Source organism: Phyllobates terribilis, unplaced genomic scaffold (genome assembly GCF_046119375.1).
Source record: "Phyllobates terribilis strain yellow unplaced genomic scaffold, ASM4611937v1 Scaffold_1__5_contigs__length_1240528914, whole genome shotgun sequence".
Classification (NCBI taxonomy): Eukaryota; Metazoa; Chordata; class Amphibia; order Anura; family Dendrobatidae; genus Phyllobates; species Phyllobates terribilis.
Window position 1 is genome coordinate 48,499,965 of NW_027362761.1, and position 22,691 is coordinate 48,522,655.

Sequence of the window (22,691 nt, forward strand, 5' to 3'; positions counted from 1 at the left end):
TATGTTTTGTAATAGGTATATGTCTGTAATGGATGGGAATATGTTCTGTAATGGATGGGTATATGTTCTGTAATGGATGAGTATACGTCTATAGTGGATGGGTATATGTCAGTAATTGATGGGTATATGTCAGTAATGGATGGGTATACATCTGTAATGGATGGGTATATGTCTGTAATGGATGGGTATATGTCAGTAATGGATGGGTATATGTCTGTAATGGATGGGTATATGTCTGTAATACTTGGGTATATGTTCTGTATTGGGTATACGTCTATAATGGATAGGCATATGTCTGTAATTGATGGATATATGTTCTGTAATACATGGGCATACATCTATAATGGATAGGTATATGTCTTTAATTGATGGATATATGTTGTGTAATGGGTATACGTCTGTAATGGATGGGTATATGTCAGTAATGGATGGGTATATGTTCTGTAATGGGTATACATCTATAATGGATAGGTATATGTCTTTAATTGATGGATATATGTTGTGTAATGGGTATACGTCTGTAATGGATGGGTATATGTCTGTAATACATGGGTATACGTCTGTAATGGTATATGTCAGTAATGGGCATACATCTGTAATACATGAGTATATGTTCTGTAATGGGTACATGTCTGTAATACATGGGTATATGTTCTGTAATGGTGGGTATATGTCTGTAATGGATGGTTATATGTCAGTAATGCATGGGTATATGTCTATAATGGATGGGTATAAGTCAGTAATGGGTACATGTCTGTAATACATAGATATATGTTCTGTAATGGGTATACGTCTATAATGGATAGGTATATGTCAGTAATTGTTGGATATATGTTCTGTAATACATGGGCATACGTTTGTAATGGATGGGTATATGTTCTGTAACACATGGGCATACGTCTGTAATGGATGGGTATATGTCAGTAATGGATGGGTATATGTTCTGTAATGGATGGGTATATGTTCTGTAATGGGTATAGGTCTATAATAGATAGGTATATGTCTGTAATTGATGGGTATATGTTCTGTAATACATGGGCATACATCTGTAATGGATGGGTATATGTCAGTAATGGGCATACATCTGTAATCCAAGGGTATATGTTCTTTAATGGGTACATGTCTCTAATACATGGGTATACGTCTGTAATGGGTATACGTCTGTAATGGATAGGTATGAGTCAGTAATGGATGGCTATATGTTCTGTGATGGGTATATGTTCTGTAATGGATGGGTATACATCTGTAATGGATGGGTATATGTCTGTAATGGATGGGTATATGTCTGTAATACATGGGTATATGTTCTGTAATGGGTATACGTCTATAATGGATAGGTATGTCTGTAATTGATGGATATATGTTCTGTAATACATGGGCATACGTCTATAATGGATGGGTATATGTCAGTAATGGATGGGTATATGTTCTGTAATGGGTATACATCTGTAATGGATGGCTATATGTCAGTAATGGATGGGTATATGTCTGTAATGGATGGGTATATGTCAGTAATGGGTACATGTCTGTAATACATGGGTATATGTTCTGTAATGGGTATACGTCTATAATAGATAGGTATATGTCTGTAATTGATGGGTATATGTTCTGTAATACATGGGCATACGTCTGTAATCAATGGGTATATGTCAGTAATGGGCATACATCTGTAATACATGGGTATATATTCTGTAATGGGTACATGTCTGTAATACATGGGTATATATTCTGTAATGGGTACATGTCTGTAATACATGGGTATATATTCTGTAATGGGTACATGTCTGTAATACATGGGTATATATTCTGTAATGGGTACATGTCTGTAATACATGGGTATACGTCTGTAATGGGTATATGTCTGTAATACATGGGCATACGTCTGAAATGGTGGGTATATGTCTGTAATACATGGGTATGTCTGTAATGTGTATATGTTCTGTAATGGGTATATGTCAGTAATGGGTATATGTTCTGTAATGGTGGGTATATGTTCTGTAATGGGTACATGTCTGTAATGGGTATAGGTCTGTAATACATGGGTATACGTCTGTAATGGGTATATGTCTGTAATGGGTATATGTCAGTAATGGGTATATGTTCTGTAATGGTGGGTATATGTCTGTAATACATGGGTATACGTCTGTAATGTGTATATGTTCTGTAATGGGTATATGTCAGTAATGGGTATATGTTCTGTAATGGTGGGTACAGGTTCTGTAATACATGGGTATATGTTCTGTAATGGGTACATGTCTGTAATGGGTATAGGTCTGTAATACATGGGTATACGTCTGTAATGGGTATACGTCTGTAATGGGTATATGTCAGTAATGGGTATATGTTCTGTAATGGTGGGTATATGTCTGTAATACATGGGTATATGTCTGTAATGGGTATATGTCAGTAATGGGTATATGTTCTGTAATGGTGGGTATATGTCTGTAATACATGGGTATATGTCTGTAATGGGTATATGTCAGTAATGGGTATATGTTCTGTAATGGTCGGTATATGTCTGTAATACATGGGTATACGTCCGGCGGACAGCACTGTGTGAATTTGCACCTCACCCAGAAGGGCGCACTGTAGGGAAGTCACCATTGTGCTTTCCCAGTTATAGCTGAAGTGATGGCATTTCCCTACGCTGGGGGGCAGTGTGTGGCTCTAGGTGTGGGAATGTGTCCACGCTCGGGCACAGAAGTTGTCGGTGACACCCGGTAGTGGGCGGGGCCTGCCCCCAGCCCGGTAGTGGGCGGGGCCTGCCCTCAGCCCGGAGCGCTCTCTCCTGCACTCTCCTCACACGCCGCGCTCACTGCTGAGGAGCAGACATGTTGTCTCAGCTGCCCCCTGTGGATTAATACCCGGCAGACCCTGTGCCAGGACCCCCTTGTCCCCTGCTCGCTTCCTCGTCTGCCTCGCGTGTCTTGGGCCCTCCTCCTGTCTGTGAGAGGGAGCGATGGCTGCAGACGGAGCCAGAGCCAGGTTTGGAAATCTGGGCCACCGTGGAGGAGGAAGCAACAGCAGCAGCCCATCTTCTAGTCCCAAGCTCGGAGGTGGCAAGAGCAGGACACCCCCTCAGCAGCAGAAGCAGAGCCCCTCTTCACCTGGCAGCAAGCACCAGCTCCCCAGGCAGGCTGCCGCCGCCGCCGCTCCCGGGCACAGCTTCAGGAAAGTCACTCTCACCAAGCCCACCTTCTGCCACCACTGCACAGACTTTATCTGGGGGCTGGGCGGCTACCAGTGCGAAGGTAAGGACGTGGCACAGGGGGCTGGCGGCGGGGCACAGTGCTGCTGTGAGGCTCACAATGGGGCAGGTATTCCAATGTGGCACATGTGGTGTATCCTCTAATACACAGCTCCTAGAGAACCCGTAGGACTACATGCTATGGCATGGAGAAGCATTGGCATGCTGCCCTAGCCTGTACATAAATAAGGGCAGGCTAGTGGTCTACCTGGCACCATTGACTAGAAAAGTGGCACACACCTGGAGTGGGCAGGTGCTCAATCCCCCCCCCCCCCACATGTACAGTAGATAGCCCGAGCCTGCTGTAATTGTTCACCTGTCCAGTCTGTGGCGCCGTCAAGTGAAACGTGGGGTTCATGTCAGATTATCCAGTGCCATTGTTGTGGGGTCATAAATCCTGCTTAGTTCGAAAGCTCTTCCTTTTATTGGCTGCAAATAGTTGCTGGTCTAATGTTTGTGCGCCCCCCCCCCCATATAAATGGCGCTATATTAACCCCATGACGGTAGGGTCGGTCTGTGCTAGATGTGTGTGGGCTTTTGTTGTATGGGTGTATTACAATATTTTGACTTTCTATTTATATTATTATTAAAATAATATTTGAAAGAAAATGTAATACTTTGTGACCATGGGTTACAAGAGCTCCTATGATGAGTTGGTGTACTATGCTGTGGAATATGTTAGTGCTATATAAGCAACAGGACATAAATCTATATGTCAGACTTCGTAACCAAGGCTCTAATGCAATGTGATGGCATCCGTCGGATATTATTCAATGACACATCTAGTGTGATACCATGAGCCCTGGGAATGGCACCGGCTGGTGTCTGCGGTAAGATACCGTCAGCCTGGCCGGATCTGTCTGTGTGATCTGATCTTGTGAACACATGTTCCCAGTGACTAGTGGCTGGATGGTTGCGATCTGGCTAATTCCTAGCTGTCATGTCACTGCGGCAGGATTACTGAGCTCTCACAATGGTCTTCCCAGTTCATGTTCACGTGCAGATTTGTTTGTTTTGGAGGTAATCAATGGCAGTAAACCAATGTAGTAAAGCATATGGCGGCAGCGCTTATCTGCTAGAGTACTCTGTTCAGTGTGATTAACACTTGATGTATTTACTCGTTCTTAAATGAAGATACGCACAGATAGTGGGGTCATGTGAAAGGAAAACTCTGCCCTGAAATAAACATTTATCCGCAGACGGGCACATTTACTAGTTGTGCTCCATGTTCGCACAGAATTTGATGTAGATTCTATATATTGAATTGTGTCTAAACAATGCAAGGTGCATCTGCAATATTATACCCTAGGATGCCTGGCATTCACCATCTTTCCCCCCCAAACTGTAAACTGCCTGTGATGATAACATGATCAATGCTACCTGCACACCATTATTCTGTAGCGGCGGTGACCACACTGGATTTCCACCAGAGCATGCGGAAACGGAGCAGTCACCTCTGCCTGTTGCTAGGCAGCCGCCTGAGCTCATTTATGAGATAGATCGCAGCCATTTGCTAGGTCACTTTTTCTAAAACCTAATTTAATGTTTGTTAATGCACACGCCAGGTGCACAATCCACCCGGTGTCATTGGCCAAAATTAGGACAAAGCTTGTAAAATAACCATTATGTATCTGCTGGAGCCCTAGCCGACTCTCCGCTGGGCTTTATGTTCATGGCTGCAGTTGTGATGTCTCATCTACAACACATGACAACAGTAGTCACTTGCTGACCTCAACGCTGATGTTAAACTAGAGAGCCCAAGGCAGCTAAGGGCAAATTCAGATGGCCATGAAACACTGTTCTTGTACGGACCGTGATGCATGGACCGGTCGTGGATCTCCTAATCCAAACTTCATAACCTTATTGGCATATATCGTTGCGTTCAGATTGGGAGATCCACTGCCAGTCTTTGCATCACTGTCCTTACATTGACCATGTTTTATGGACGTCTGAATTTGTCATGGGGCTCGTGTCATGCAGGACATCGTAGCTCCCACCCGGTAAACAGACTGGTGGGGTTCAACAGGTCACTAATGCTAACTTTATTTTACAGCACTGCCCAATTTTGTTTGATTTTGGATGATGCATTTAGACAATATTCTCATCTTGTAAAGTGCTAGAATATGCTCGACTAATGATTGTGGGGCGTTTGACCTCTAATTCATCTCTGCCACCCTTTCAGTGTTTTAAATGGATTGTTTGTACAGTTGTGCAGGTAATCGGGAGTTTTGCCAGTAAAATTATGTGTCTAGGACCAGGTGCATGACACTTGCTGATCGTGGATGTGTCCTGGCAAGTATCTGCCGATGAAACATCATCTCCTCCCGATGTGGAGGTGAGCAGTGCCTAGCACTTTAGCAAACTAGATGTCGCCTACTGTGTTTTTACCATGTGCAGCGGGCACTCAATGGCCGTACCCAAATCATAGATTCATCTGTGTGTTACTTACATGCTGCAGATGGGTCATTGGTGCTTCTCGTATCCCCTTTCTCAATGGCTATTTGTAGTAAAAAGTGGACATGGACCATTTTCATTCCAAAGAAATAATTGTTTGTCGTAGCGTTCCTTCAAATGATGTGGATTGCTGTGTAGATGATGCTAAACTGGTTCCACATGAATTTATTCGTGACCTATGTTCATATGTGAAAACCGCATGTCATTTTTGCCAATTTTGTTTGACACAATTTTGGATAATTGTAGCAAAAAACACACCGCAGTGCATACATAATCTATGAACACAGGCTAGCCTTATTACAGAACCAGAAGATGTGTGTGATAGGATCTGATCGGCTATAGTCCTGTGTGCAGATTAATCCTGTGCAATTGAATGAAGCATTTTTCCAGAACATTGTCTTTGCACGGAATAAATATTGGGCTTTAGCTTCTAGTAAGCCATGTGCTTTAAACATAACCCTGTATGGGCACAGAAGACTGAGCCGGTGGAGTCCCGAGTTTTTCATGGGCAGTGTGTATACATGCTTTTTGTGAGCACAATGGCCATGGCTTGGAAGGCTGCCATGGCTGGATTATGTCTACAGTAGAGGGTTGGGGCTTGGTAGTAAAATTTAACTTCATCAAGCCTTAGTATGCACTAATGTTGCCAGACAATTAGGAGTGTGTCACTGAAAATGGGTAATAGCCCAGTGATAATGGCCACTGTATGGAGAAATTATTCATAGGAATCTATAAAATTCTAGTGAACTCCCAGAGAGAGTAATACGTCAGTATTACCATAGAGAAAATTATAGTATGCCAGAAATAATGCCCAGAATATTACATTCGAATGAATCCTGCCGTCCAGTTTAATATCCTACGTAAAATAATGAGGTTGAATCACCTAATAATAATCTATGGCAGTATTAATCTCCACAGTGCGTTTGTCATAGCCCTTTCATTCTGTGATTCCTCTGCTGATTATTAATGGCGTGCTTGTCGAATGATGTGAGTGCCAAGTTTTCATTGAATAGCTTCTTGGGTTTCCATTTAGACCAGCTATGGCACAATCACTGGCAAACCAAACAATGTAGTGCATAAAAACAGTTTAGATTAGTAAAACTTCCAGAATATGAGAATTGCTTAAAGTAGATCTGTCACCAGATGTCACAAAACAAACTGTAAACAATTAATTAAATCTCTTAAACCTTATGTGGCCGGTGTACTTAGTTTAAAATGCCATGCCAGCATGGCTGTTTAATCCTGGCCACTAATTTGCTGTATGCAGTCATGTGACTTTGAGACTGGCAAGGGATACAGAGCTTGGGGTAAGGCAGCAACTGTCCAGGAGTTAGAGTATTCACAAAATTGAGTCTTATGACCCATTTCTCAATCTGCTTCATTTTGCACATATCCCCCCCCCCCTTCACCAATGATGATACTGAAGACCTTGTTTACACTTATGGTGCCATGGTAACTGTCCTGCAGTAGTTCCAGCTCATGGTCAGTGCAATCCCTCTGTTAGCATCTTGGCAATATAGCTTTTTTGTATCTAGAACGGAGTTTCTACTATGAGGGATGACTTTACGGAAAGGAGCAGAATCTCCTTAATTACAGTGCAGGATCTCATACTGACCAATTCACTTTAGACAAATACATGAAAAAAATGGTACCGTTTCATCAGTGTGTTCATTTTTACCGTTAGTGTGTAATCCTTGTTTAATGGTTGCCATCCTTGTGCTGTACGTGTTTTTCTCTGACCCATTGTAGATTTGTATTGGCTCTTTTCATCTGTGCTGCTTGAAAAAAACAGACATGTTTCCGTGTGTTTTGCACGGACACACTGTGTAAAAACACGGACATGTGAGTAGCACTATAGATTGATGGATACATGTTGTATCCATAAAAAAAAAACGGAGACAATACGTGCGTGCAACACAGACGTCTGATTGAGGCCTAAGATAAATCCTATATTAAGCCGTCCATACACATTAGATGGCTATTAGTCAAATGATGCTTCGGAAGATCGATCAGCCAAGCACCATCTCAGCTGACTCTCACATAGACAGGTACTCTCTTTCGGCCAAGCGCTCCTGTGTTGTCTGAGAAATCCACATGTTGGATGGTGGCTTACATCCGGTTGGACATGCCCAATTGATCTCTCCCCTGACAATCAGTTGGCCAGTGCCCCCCTTACCCATTAGACTGTCAGCTAACCTTGTTGACATCGGCGGGTCGTTAACCTGTATGAGGCCTTTAGATTATCTTGATGATTACTCGGAGAGGTATGACTTGTCAGAAAAACATAGAGGATGGGTCCGCAGCACTGGAGGAGCAAGTGCTGCTGGGACATGTAGCTGGAGCAGATAAGGTTATGACCACTTATTGTGCCTTGTAAAGATGGATGCACAGAGCAGAGAGGCAGATAAAAATACACAAAGGTACAAGAAAGGGACCTTATGTTGGGCTACATCTGTTAATTAACAATAAGTATGCATTTACTGTGCTTTATGAAAAATGTGATTATGCCTCTTATAGTATGCGTACTAGACATTTGGGGATGTACACTGCTATAGACCGGTCTTTATGGACTGCGTGGACTTGAGCTTTAGTTATCAAATGTACAGTGCTCCGCATAAATGAGTACAACCGAACAGATTTGTCAGAAAACCTTTAGTTTCCTTTTAGAATCAACATTTTCTATGAGATACCATACTACAAAATACTCCCACAAATGTGGGCCATTGCTTGCAAACAATATTTGCTTTTTTGCACACCCAAAAAGTAATTTTCCTAACAAAATTCATTCAAGACCATGTTGCAAAAATGAGTCTACCCCAATGAAAGTCTTAGAAGCAAAGCTAAAATTTAGACTAGAAAATTCATTACCCAGGACAATTCTATTAATTCCCAATATCCTCCTTTAATCGTGGCCTGAAACGCATTTCTTTAGACTGGCCTATTGCCTCACCTCATCTAACTATCCATGTTTTGCCCATACAAAATGTTCTCATAGCATCTGTTTACACCCTCCATGCTCTTCACAGCCCTCTGTGTCTGTACTGCGCACATACTGATGCAGCGTTCTGTAAATACCCTATTTATTTTATTGACTGCTGGACCATTTTTTGTACCATTTACCTTTTGTGTCCCCCCTATTTCCTCATAGATTGTAAGCTTGTGAGCAGGGCCCGCACTCCTCTTGTTATCTGTGGAATTTTGTGTTATTCTGTAATGTCTTTTATTATCTGTACAAGTCCCCTCTAAAATGTAAAATGTTGCGGAATATATTGGCGATATAGAAATCTAAAAATTATTATTATAACTTGTTAACTCCATGCCTAGAAGACTTGGTAAGTTCCTTCAAAACACAGGTCATATAAAATACTAGATGTAGTAGATTTTGATGTGGGGTGTATTCATTTTGGCATCAACTAATTTGAGTAAATCTGAAGATTTCTGTAATGAAAGTTATATTATTATCCTTTCATGTTATGGGTTAAAAAGATGTTCTATGATACTGAGGCATCTAATTGTGACGGCTCAGCCATGCATCCCCCTGCTCTGGAAAAAAGATAGCGCTCTGACAATTGTCCTTTGGTTTTCTAAAATGAATGAAGTGATGTTGATGGAGAATTGACCGCTTTAGCTAACAGCTCCTATAACCGTTTTCACAAAACTTGGTTTTATTGGCTCGAGATAAGATTTTCTGGCAAATACTAGGTATACAACGAGGATCACTGAACACAGGACACAGTCTGATTAACCCTCCTTCCCTGTCTTTTTTCCCCTGTGCTTTCCCCACTGCTTTCTTCTTTTCTCTCTTTATCTGCTTTTCTTTTGACTTGCATTTTATATTTAGTGGATGTTGTAACAAAACTTCATATTAGGTCGTTTTATTGTTAACTGTTACTAAGAATTTAGTATGACTATTGACCTCACTGTTATATTTCTTAAGATCACGTATATGGACATTGTACTAAGTTACTGCAGTCCTCTATGAATGTGACACTCTGTGCCTCAGGTTTTGGTTGTTTCTTATGTAAGTTAATAAACAAAAATAAAGAAATTTAATTAAAAAAAAATAAATAAATGCTCTATGAAACCCAGTCTTGTCAAAATTTGATTACAATTTTACTTTTCAAAGCCGGTGTTCTCATTTACGAGCACTAAAGCTTTAAAATCCTCAGGACCTGATTAATCACTGCCTTTGCGCCTTTTTTTTGTTTGTTTTCACCCAATTCATTATTCTAATTGCAGGTTTTTAAATCTATTTTATATGTGCTCACCTGTTGTGTTTTTTTTTTTTTTTTTTTTGTGGGCGTAGTTTAACAATTCCAGATGTTTTTGCATGATTCATAAACTGCAAAAAATTTGGTCCAACCTCATTCCACTACCACTTGGTGTATTTTGAGTGTGCCTGCATTTTGGCACAATTTTTGACACAATTTTTGCACTCTTTTGAAAAATGAGCAACTTTTGGCGTCTTGAAGTTACAAAAAACGATCAACGCAGATTTTTCTTTTTGACTTTGCACCAAATTAACCCCTTCACGACCGACGAAAGATATTGACGTCATCGACCGTGTCCCTGCAAATTCCTGGGTACTGCAGCATTCAGGCCAGCGGCCATGTTTTGCTGGCTGTGGGCCCTTCAATTGCTCCTGAAACTGCCCTCTCTGAGAATGCTTATATGGCCCCAGCTCTTCCCTGGGAATGCTTATATGGCCCCAGCTCTTCCCTGGGAATGCTTATATGGCCCCAGCTCTTCCCTGGGAATGCTTATATGGCCCCAGCTCTTCCCTGGGAATGCTTATATGGCCCCAGCTCTTCCCTGGGAATGCTTATATGGCCCCAGCTCTTCCCTGGGAATGCTTATATGGCCCCAGCTCTTCCCTGGGAATGCTTATATGGCCCCAGCTCTTCCCTGGGAATGCTTATATGGCCCCAGCTCTTCCCTGGGAATGCCTATATGGCCCCAGCTCTTCCCTGGGAATGCCTATATGGCCCCAGCTCCTCCCTGGGAATGCCTATATGGCCCCAGCTCTTCCCTGGGAATGCCTATATGGCCCCAGCTCCTCCCTGGGAATGCCTATATGGCCCCAGCTCCTCCCTGGGAATGCCTATATGGCCCCAGCTCCTCCCTGGGAATGCCTATATGGCCCCAGCTCCTCCCTGGGAATGCCTATATGGCCCCAGCACCTCCCTGGGAATGCCTATATGGCCCCAGCACCTCCCTGGGAATGCCTATATGGCCCCAGCTTGTCCCGTTTGCCTTCAGCAAAGTGCAGACTTTCTTGTGCACCATGTTTACAAGATGCTTCCTTCTGTGACGCTAGACATGCAGACCAATTTGATTCAGTGTAAGGCGTATGATCAGAGCACTGACAGGCGGACCCCCCCACCCCTGTACCCTCTGCAGCAATGCTGACTGCACTCATACGTCAATTTTGAAAAGACAACCTCTTCATATGACGCTGAGCACGTGCACTCAACTTCTTTGGTCGACCATGGTGGGGCTTGTTCTGAGTGGAACCTGTCTTGATAAACTGCTGGTATGGTCTTGGCCACTGTGCTGCAGCTCAGTTTCAGGGTGTTGGCATTCTTCTTATAACCTAGGCCATCTTTATATACAGCAACAATTCTTTTTTTTTTTGCAGATCCTCAGTTTTTTGCCATGTTGAACTTCCAGTGACCAGTAATGAGTGTGTGAGAATGAGAACACCAAATTTAAGACATCTGCTCCCCATTCAGACCTTGTAACACTGAGTCCCATGACTCTGGGGAGGGAATATGGCTATTTGGGCACAAATTGTCCATTTTTACTTAGGGGTGTACTCACTTTTGTTGCCAGCGGTTTAGACATTAATAGCTGTGTGTTGAGTTATTTAGAGGGCACACCAAATTTACACTGTTAGGCTGTGTGCCCACGATGCAGATTTAATGCATTTCTGCGGCGGTATTTCCGCTGCGGAAACGCATTAAAATCGCTTGTTAAGAGGTGTGTGCTGTTTCCCAATGATAATCCGCATGTGCTGTGCACATGCTGCGGAAATTTCCGCTGCGGATTTTCATTGTGGAAAAATCTGCACCACAACCAATTTGGGCGCGATTTTGCGGCAAAATCATGCCAATCGACTTGCATTGAACCGCATGAAGATGTTATATGGTTTAATGCGCAGATAGTACCCTGGGTCTGGAGAAGAGGAGACTCTCCTCCAACCCAGGCACCATGGTACCTGCAAGTTAAAAAAGAATTCTAAAGTAAAAAATAAAAAAATATATTCATAGTCACCTCTCCGGCGGCCCCCGGTCTCCTCCCGGCTGCATCCTCTCTCCTCGGCGTACTGGCAGGACCTGCTTTAACGTCATTTAGTCAGCTGATGGTCGCGTGACCATCAGCTGACTATATGACGTCAACGCAGGTCCTGCCAGTACACCGCCGGAGAGGTGAATATAAGATTTTTTATTTCTTTTTACTTTTTAATTATTTTTTTTTTTACTTTAGATGCAGCATTTGAAGTAGAAATTTCCTCTAACTTGGTCACACAATATAAATCCATGCCAGTTGCATGGATTTATATTGTGTGACCAACTTGTCAAGCCTTTTTCCAAATGATGCTCAAAGTCGCTTGAAAAAAACGCATGCATAAAAACGCTGAAAAAAAACGCATGTAAAATCCGCATGTGTTTTTTTCTGCCAAGGAGATGCAGAAATGCTCAGGAAATTTCTGCTTCAAATCTGCATCGTGGGCACATAGCCTTATACAAGCTGTACACTGACTCCTTTACACTGTCATATTTTCTGTGTTGTCCCATGAAAAAATATATTAAAATATTTACAAAAATTGCGAGGGGTGTACTCACACTTGTGATATACTGTATAAATGCCCCTAGCGTCTCCTGTCATGCATACACACGTGGTTAAAATTGTTGGTACCCCTCTTTTAATGAAAGAAAAACCCACAATGGTCACAGAAATAACTTGAATCTGACAAAAGTATAATAAATTAAAAATCTATGAAAATGAACAAATGAAAGTCAGTCATTGCTTTTCAGCCCTGCTTCCACAGAATTAAAAAAAAAAAAATAAACTCATGAAATAGGCCTGGACAGAAATGATGGTACCCCTGAAAATAATGTGACAAAAGGGACATGTTTAATCAAGTTGTGTCCACTAATTAGCATCACAGGTGCCTACAATCTTGTAATCAGTCAGTTGTCCTGTATATAGGAATACAGATACTCACTGTGCTGTTTGGTGACATGGTGTGTACCACACTCAACATGGACCAGAAGAAGCAAAGGAAAGAGTTGTCTCAGGAGATTAGAAAAAATTATAGGCAAGGATGTTAAAGATAAAGGTTATAAGACCATCTCCAAGCAGCTTGATTTTCCTGTGACTACAGTTGCACATATTATTCAGAAATTTAAGATCCATGGGACTGTAGCCAACCTCCCTGGATGTGGCCGCAGGAGGAAAATTCATGACAAATCAAAGAGACGGATAATATGAATGGTAACAAAAGAGCCCAGGATAACTTCTAAAGAGATTAAAGTTGAACTTCAAGCTCAAGGAACATCATTGTCAGATTGCACCATCCGTCGTTGTTTGATCCAAAGTGGACTTCATGGCAGACGACCAAGGAGAACACCATTGTAGAAATAAAATCATAAAAAAGCCAGACTGGAATTTGCCAAACTACATGTTGACAAGCCACAAAGCTTCGGGGAGAATGTTCTATGGACAGATGAGACAAAAAATGGACGTCTCCTGTCATGTGTATATTTTGTACGGGCCCACAAATGATGGCATAAATATCCAAATGGTCCCTGGTACAAAAAAGGTTCCCTTGACCTACAGGATCCATTTATTTCAATGTGAACAAAAGTGTCATAAAATGTCTTTCCAGCTGTGTGTTTTAAAAAAAAAAAAGCAGCTGGATATTATTTTTTTAATACAATGGTCTTTGGTAAACAGATCTTAACGGACCCTGCAAAACAGAAACCAAAGTGTCCCCCTTTGTCATTAAGCCAGAATATGGATGAGCCCCACAGCTTCAGCATGCTGTCATAGAAGTTAAACATATTGTTACTAGAGAAAGTTTGTGCGTACCTTAAATAAATAGTCCAGTACTTGGACATCGCCTTGTCATATGCCACGCTTGGCCCTGATGAAATAGAGAAGCTTATACTCTCCTCCCGTGACAGCACTTGCTCTCCCCGGGGCGGCCAATCAGCGCTGCCGTCACACTCTCCGCCTCCTGTCGAATTGAACATGAAGATGAAGTCAGAGATCAGCTGCAGCCCGCACTTCCTCTTCATGTTCTATTTGTCCAAAGGCAGGAACAGTGATACCGGCGCTGATTGGGCGCCCCGGGGAGAGCAAGTGCTGACACGGGAGGAGAGTATAAGCTTTTCTATTTTATCGGGGCCAAGCGTGGCATATGACAAGGCGATGTCCAAGTACTGGACAATTTCTTTAAGGTAACAATATGTTTACATGTATGACAGCATGCTGAAGCTGTGTGCCGTCACGTGGCATAACAACCACACAGGAGCCCTGGGAACGCGAGTGCTGACACCACAGACACTTGAGGGGAGTATAACTTTTTTTTATTTTTTTTTATTTTATTGGGGCCAAACATTTAGATCAAGAAGGGGTTGGCCTAGTAGTGGACAACCCCTTTACCAATAAAGCATGTATGGAGCCATAATACAACTCTATTCCCGCACTTGAAGTGTACAGATGAAAATGCGCATTGTTGGCTTGTTGTGCTGGTGTAATGAAGCATACTTTTCAGTGGGGATTGTCACTTCCAGCTGTTCACATTTGTTGATATAATAGCCCAAAATAGCACATTCCCTATCAACAGCGTCTGTGATGCAGGACAGCTCATCTTCATGTTATTAGTTTATAGAAACTCTCGGCTTTATTGGTGGCTCTTCAGTTGTTTTACATTTATAATAATTACTATGACTAGGTCTCAGGAACAACTTTAGTGGCCAAGTAAGCACTTCCTAAGTCTTTTTAAAGAGGACCAGTCACTTCCCATAAATCTGTAACTTCTTTTTCCAGGTATGAATGAAATTCTATAGTGGAATGAATGGAATACACTGGATGTAAAGGCATTTGCCAGCTGTATAGAATATAACAAATAGAACCTGTATGGTACACGCTCACATGGGGCGTTTGTGGTGCATCTCTAACAGCATGGCTTGCTGCAGTGATCTCAGCCCTGAAAACGACATGTTCCATTTTCCCTTGTATCTCCGTATTAAAACGAAGTTCCATCCAGAGAATGGGGTAATGTACAAAAAATGAAAGCATGTTCATTAGTGGCATAAAATTAGATTATTGAAAATATCTATTTCACAATGTTTTTCGCATGTTGATCTTGTGGGTCCTGTCATTTCAATCACAAGGATCTGAGCTTACACATCACAACTTCTGCCACGACTGCCAAGCTCTTTACTAACTCTGATCTGATCCCACTATAATAAGAATAATCTTTATTTTTATATAGTGCCAACATATTCCGCTGCGCTTTACATATATTATCATGGCTGTCCCCATTGGGGCTCACAATCTAGATTCCCTATCATTATGTCTTTGGAGTGTGGGGGGGAACCAGAGAACTCAGGAAACCCATACAAACACGGGGAGAACATACAAACTCCTTGCAGATGTTGTCCTTGGTGGGATTTGAACCCAGGACCCCAGCGCTGCAAGGCTGCAGTGCTAACCACTGAGCCACTGTGCTGCCCTACTACTGTAAACCCTTTGATGTACTCCGGTCTATAGCTGAAAATGTAAGAAGTAAAAAAGAAAAAGTTAACAGAATATGACCAGGTGTGTAACACTATATAATGATTGCATTGTTTAATCTCCAAGATGAACACTGTAGAAAATGTGCTCCAAAATGATGAACGTGGTTGCTTATTTCACAAAATACAAGCCCTCGCACTTCTGCATTGACAGAAGAATAAAAAGCAGGGTTTTTTTTGGAGGATTTCATGTTGCTAAAGGACTATATAATTATATAACTGTGGTATTATTGTAATCATACTGACCCACAGGATGAAGCTACCGTAATTTATACCGCACAGTGAATGCTGTAAAGCTTAAAGGGACTCTGTCGGCACAGAACGACAGTTCAAACCAAGCACAGGCGCTCGGTGCCTCATGGTGGGGCCAATCATTCATATACACCTTACCACCTGCTTGGTTTCCAACTATCTCTGCCCTTTTCTAATACTATGACAGAGCTGTCAGTCAAATAAGAGGGTGGACGGATGGATGGCAAACAAGCAGGTGGGAAGGTGTATATAAATGATTGGCCCCGCCATGATCCTCCTAGAGGCTGGAATTAGTTTGACCAGTCTTTCTGTGCTGCCGGTTGCATGGATTTATATAGTGTGACCTAGTTGTCAAGCACTTTCCAGTTGATGCTAAAATCGCCTGGAAAGCGCTTGTCAACCCGCATGTGGAAACGCATGTGAATCCGCATGTATTCCGCAGGAAAAACGCATGCACAATCTGCATGCGTTTTTTCTGCCAGGGAGATGCAGAAATGATGCAGAAATTTTCTGCTTCATTTCTGCATCGTGGGCACATAGCCTGACCGAAAGAATGTTTAAAAATAAAAAAATAAAGCTAAACTCACCCTCCGATGGCCCGGCATGTGCTGCCGTGTTCGTTCCTGGCTGCCGGGATATCACGAGACACTGCGCTGAAGGGCCTGTGGTCACATGACTGTGACGTCACCGCAGGTCCTTCAGTCCTACCCGCAAGCACAGGGAAGGAGACCGGGGGCCGTCGGAAGGTGAATATAATCTTTATTTTTTATTTTTATTTTTTTTTTTTACAGGTACAATGGTACCCAGGTCTCCTCTCCTCCAGACTTGGGTACCATCCGCACATTGAAACGCATATAATCCGTGAGTACAAATGTACTGACACGGATTATGTGCGTCTCAATGCAAGTCAATGGCAGCGTTTACGCCGCGCTTCCGCAAAAATAATGGACATGCTGCGGATTTTTGAGCGCAGCATAAACGCTGCGGAAAAATCCACAGCATGGGCATTGAAAGTGCGGAATTGCATAGGGGACCATGGCAGAAGGCTTACCATGCGTTTATCATGCGTTTACGCTGCGGAAATTTACGCACCAAAAACGCATGAAATGCGCATCGTGGGCACACAGCCTTAGGCTATGTTCACACTAGCTGTTTTTTCAGCGTTTTTTGCTGCATTTTTTTAATGCAAATTTTCAGCTGTGTTTTACAGTACCAGCAAAGTCTGAGATTTCAGAAATCTCATACACACACATTGTTTTTTTTTGTCCTCAGTATTTTGTGCTTTGCATGGTTTTTTGCACAATAGAGCATGCACGTCTTTCAGCGTTTTTCACCCATTGAAAGTAATGGGTGGTGAAAAAACGGTTTTGCAGCGTTATTTGTGACAAAACCTGACGAAATAGAATCATTTTTTTTTTTGCACTAAACTATCAGCATGCACAAGAGACAAATGCAGCATGGCAAAACCCAGCAAAAAAAGCATCAAAACCTTGCCGCAGCTTCTTTCCTGCCAAGAGATCAGGTTTTGCTGCAGAAAAAAAACACTGAAAAAATGCCTAGTGTGAACATTGCCCAAAATATAGCTCCCATGATGAGCATTTGATTCAGTTTTGATGCTATGAATTTTCGTGCACAAAAAACACAGGGTTTTATAATTCCAGCTAAGTGAAAGGGATTTATGGAAATCTTATCTCCATTGTGCTTTTGTTTTTTTTTTCACGCAACGTAAACTTACCTGCGGTGCATTTCCTAAATAACGCAGCATGTCAGTTTCTCTTGCATCTTCTTTGCAGATTTTCCCATAGACTTGAATGACATGAGGGAAATCCATGGGTAAAAAATGCATATGCGTTTAGTGCATATCCGAAGCAGAGACTCACTAGAAATGCATGTAGTCCGCACATGATTGTATCAGTAACATTTTATCAAAGCTAAGCGACAGGAACTATCTAAGGCTATGTGCCCACGATGCAGAAATGAAGCAGAAAATTTCTGCAGCATTTCTGCATCTCCCTGGCAGAAAAAAACGCATGCAGATTGTGCATGCGGTTTTCCTGCAGAATACATGCGGATCCACATGCCGGTTCACATGCGTTTCCGCATGCAGACAAGCACTTTCCAGGCGATAGCATCACTTGGAAAGTGCTTGACAACTAGGTCACACTGTATAAATCCATGCAAACAGCATGGATTTATATAGTGTGACCGTAAAAATTAAAACAAATAAAGCTATACTCACTCCCGAGGCCCCGGCGTGGCTGCAGCGCTGTGACGTCACCGAAGGTCCTTCAGCGCTGCTGGCATTCAGAGCGAAACCTTCGGACAGGTGAGTATAAACTTTATTTGTTATTTTATTCTTTTTTTACAAGTACAATGGTACCCAGGTCTGGATGAGAGTCTCCTCTCCTCCAGAACTGGGTACCATCCGCACATAGAGACGCATAGAAGCCGCTTGTAAAAATGTACAGTCGCGGTTTCTATGCGTCTCAATGCAAGTCAATGGCGGGAGTTCCGCTGTACTTCCGCAAAATTAAATGACATGCTGCGGATTTTTGTACGCAGCATAAACGCTGAGGAAAAATCCGCAGCATGTGCATAGAACATGCGGAATCCCCTTGGGGACCATGGGGTGCGGATTACCTAGCGTTTTACAAGCGTTTCCGCTGCGGAAATTCCGCAGCATAAACGCTTGAAAAACGCTACGTGGGCACACAGCCTAAAACAAAGCGTGACATGTCAAAAAGAGACAACAACCGCAACATAAATAACGTTATAAAAACACACTAAAGACCTTGAATAAATGCAAATAACCTAATTTAGCTAATAGGTACTGAAATGCTGCAGAAAATCTGTAACATCAAAAGTGCTCCAAATACCCATCATGAGAGCTTGGCCTAATGGTATGGCGTTTTTCCGCATTTTTTTACCCCACAGGTGTTGGCAGGAAAAAAGCTGCTTATATTACTGGCGTTTTTGATGCAGTTTTACTTGTGTTTTCATAGCATTTTTAGTTTTTTAGGTATTCTTTCTTTTGAATAGGAGAAACAATTTACAAGCTGCATTTTTGGCACAAAAAAACAGCTGCATAAGATTTCAGAAATCACATTCTTTTTTGATGGTAAGTGTAAAAAGCTGCGTATTTTATGCACCAAATATGCTGCATAAAATACACAGCAAAAATGCAATTACTCCACGTATTATCATACTCCAACTTGTTTCTCTTGTGGATTTTACCTTTGCAAAGCACAGGGTGAAATCTCTGGGCACTCATGCGGATTTGCATTGAATTTTCATGTTCAGTTTATAGCTCACTTGGTTATACCTGTGGATATATTCACAAGAGGCAATGAGGCATACTTGTTTTCGACTTTTCTGGACTGTTCTATAAGGGTATGTGCGTGCGATCAGGATTTGAAGCAGAAATTTCCTGAGCGTTTCTGCATCTCCTTGGTAGGAAAAACGCTGGCCGTTTCTTACGCATTTTTTAAGCGTTTTTGTAGCTAAATAAAGTTATTTGGTGGGACATTGCTTAAACCCCTGGATTACCGTCAGAACCGGGGTGAGTATATTGGTTAATTTGAATGATTAAAGAATGTGTCTGTTGTATTTCAAATAAAGTGTTTGCTCCATGCTTTGACGCTGCTTCTTTTATACAGCATCAAACCGGCAGTGTCCAGATGTTACAGCATCGTGGATGGGATCTCTAGAAATCCCATATTTCCCCCAAAATATGCGTCCAAAGCGCTGCTACATCCGGATCGTGGGCACAGAGCCTAAAATTAAAAATAAATAAATAAATGGCGTGGGCTCCCGCGTCATTTTTATAACCAGCAGAGGGAAAGCCAACTGCTTGGGGCTGATATTAGTAGCCGCGGAAGAGGCATTAGCCAAAAATGTTCCCTGGCTATTGATATCAGCCCACAGCTGTTTGTTTAGCTTTTACTGGTTAGATTACAGGGGGACCCCAGAAAAAAATTGATGTGGATCTGGTGCTTAGCCTCCGCTCTTCCCACTGCCCTGTAGCGTTGGCGAGTGGGGTAATGGGGTTGGGGTTCACGCATCAAAACGCATCGCGTGATCTTGGCCTTAATCTGTATGAGGCTTACAGATATTACCCCATTTAGATGTATAACACCGATTCCATTTGTAGAAATGTCTCCCACAATCTGCCTTTCCTTAAGTCGGAGTCCTCAGCAGGCACATGCCACTTAATTTTACCATGACAGCGCTTCCTGTGGGTTCTGTATTGCTTTTCATATTAACACCCGCCTGTGAATATGCTAGTTATAGAGGCATACGTGAGATGCACAGCCGATGCGGAATCCTGGTATACAGCGAGACAAGGTGATGAGTCCAGTCTCTTTATTTCCATATTCTAATATATGAGAATTCTCCTTTAAATTTCGAGTCTGTCCCAAATTAAAATGTGCAATATGTCTTGATGATAACGGCTGGGTGACCTTGTTCCGGATTTTCTAAATATTAGTTTTTCATTATGAGGCTGGGATCATCCCATTATTGTGAGTAGCAGTCTAAAATATCTGGTAATTGCTTTATAGAAATTATTCTGACTATATCCTATTTTAATATGTAGCTATTATAGCATGAGCTATTGTGGCCCAAAACGACTGTCCTAAAGCTGAGCTGCTGTCTCCCAACACGGCAATAGCTGAAATTGCATCAAATCAGTTGTGTCCGGCTCGTCCCCAGGGACCACAGTGATGACGGCTATCTTGGCTACAGGAACAAAGCGGTGTGGAGACGCACTTTCCCTTGTTTCATCAGTAACCTAATCGGCTCACATTTAACAATATTTCTTCATTTTTTTTTCTGTCTCTGTAAAGAGAAGTTTACCACCTTTTGTTTCCATCGTATTGAACAATATGATTATTAGCGCACTGTTCCAATGTTGTGTAATTTATAGAAAAATGCTAATCACATAAATACTTCTATATGGGGAGTACCTTAATTGAAATGACAGTTCTAGGGCATATTCACACAAGCATATTTCTTTTCTTATTTAAACAGTTGTGTCCGCTCTTAACTCTGTGCATGTCCTAATTGGATGCGTTTTTGCAGTACAGAACTGACAATTCAGGGAATTGTCTGTACAACAAGTAAGAAATTACAAATGAATTACGGTCATGTGAACCCTCCCTTCTTTAATGCCACTTTGTCACCCTCATTAGTGGATGCAAAACACGAGACATGCAAATCTTTCTTATACCGTTTTCTCTTATGTTCTAGTTATGGTTTTGACTTACAAATATTATTACAAAATACCAACCAAAATATGCAAGTCTGAAAGAGACTGCTTATAAAGGCAGGTCGCTCAGGACTACATGGTATTGAGGAAATGGATCAGAAGCTAGGTTGGCTTTGTTTTGAGCTTGTATGTACTTAATTTATTTGTCCTTTATGATAAAGAATCATATTGGTCTGTGGGCCATATCACGCCTCAAAACTCAGTACTTGGCGTGCTACTTAAGATTTTGTATCACAGGTATGATACCCTACAGAATTCAACAAAATCTCAAAAAACAAACTCTGTAATACACAATTCATACTTTTATATTTATAGTACAAATCATTATTTGCATGTACGACATAAAGGTTCCATAGACACAAAATTCTGCAGGAAAAAAGCGCTCCAAAAATAACTCCTAAACGACAAAAAGCTTCAGAAATGAAATGCTCACTGAAGTACTGGGCTACAGTGAAACCACTTCTATTATTTGCTGTTGATTTGAGATTACACAGTATCCCGAAGATAATCTAAAAGTCAATCAGTGGTACGGTAGGGTTAAACCAAAGCCACAATTTCATTTATGCTTTTTCTTTATTAGATTCCACTTCACTAAATCAGTTTACTATTCTACTTTTGCTGTCATAATAAATACAAAATCCAGTGTTTAGCAGACTAAAATCTGTTGTCCCATTGTTAGAACTTCATTCATTTATGTTCATCATATGAGGACAGTTTGATCAAATCAGCTGAAATCTTAGACCACATTCAGACCTAAAGTAAAACCGAGGAAATGGGCTGGCACACCTGCTGGTATAAGTGCAATGTGTAGGTGCACATTCATATTGTGCCCATTAACAGATGTGTTACCCCCTTCTTTCCCACACCTTTGTTGGGCTGTGCATCTTGTCTATATAGCTTTCCATAGACAGGTACAAAACAGAGCCTGGGTCCAGCTCTGCCCCTTCTATTGAGACCTGCTGGCACATAGATTGGTTTAATACTAGAGATAGGACCATCCTGCCTGGGTACACCTGGTCATGGTGGGATGGCTTTTATGATCAGAAGTACCCCATGTTATTTACATGTACTATTACTATTTACTCTCTGCAGGATATTTGCTCATTGTTTTATCCTAGGTTTTACACATTCAGACCTTGCAGAATTCTTGCAGAGCATGCTTTGCACTTGTCACTTTTTTTTCTGCTAAATGTGGATTGGGATTTCAAAACCCCATTAACGTGTTCAACTTGGATATGACTAATAATAGCTTTAATATGTTTAAAGTATAATTCCAGTTGTAAATAAGCAGCTAGAGTAGCTTAGTCTGCAACTAGATTCTTGCTGAAAAAATGACTGAGACCCCATTAAAGTACTGTAAATCCTGGCCTTTATTTTCTACTGTCAAGTTGTTGCAGCGTGGCAAACAATACAGCTGCCACCTGCTGTCAGAGGATGTCAGCCGGTTTCCTACAGTTCTGAACAGTAAAACCTGTCTCGATCTGTAGTGGTATGCAAAGTATGCAGCTCTTCTTAAAGGCTCCCTGTCATGATATATCAGAAGGTTTGCTCATGGGGATCTGAGTACTGATTCTTCCAATAATTACTAAAACAAAGGACAGAAACGTTCAGCTGCCCCTTTGTTCAGAAATGTACCAGCACAGCGTTTGGCTGCATACATATCTGT

At 41.8% G+C, this 22,691-nt stretch overlaps 1 protein-coding gene across 1 annotated transcript in view; it reads left to right on the plus strand.

The window, feature by feature from the left end:
• The first annotated feature begins 2,726 nt into the window (after positions 1 to 2,726).
• DGKQ (diacylglycerol kinase theta) overlaps positions 2,727 to 22,691 on the plus strand; it is a 157,820-nt gene continuing 137,855 nt past the window's right edge. The window contains exon 1 of the mRNA XM_073661678.1: positions 2,727 to 3,251. Coding sequence (XP_073517779.1) covers positions 2,960 to 3,251 — 292 coding nt within the window. The 5' untranslated portion in view covers positions 2,727 to 2,959. The remainder of the gene's footprint in view (positions 3,252 to 22,691) is intronic.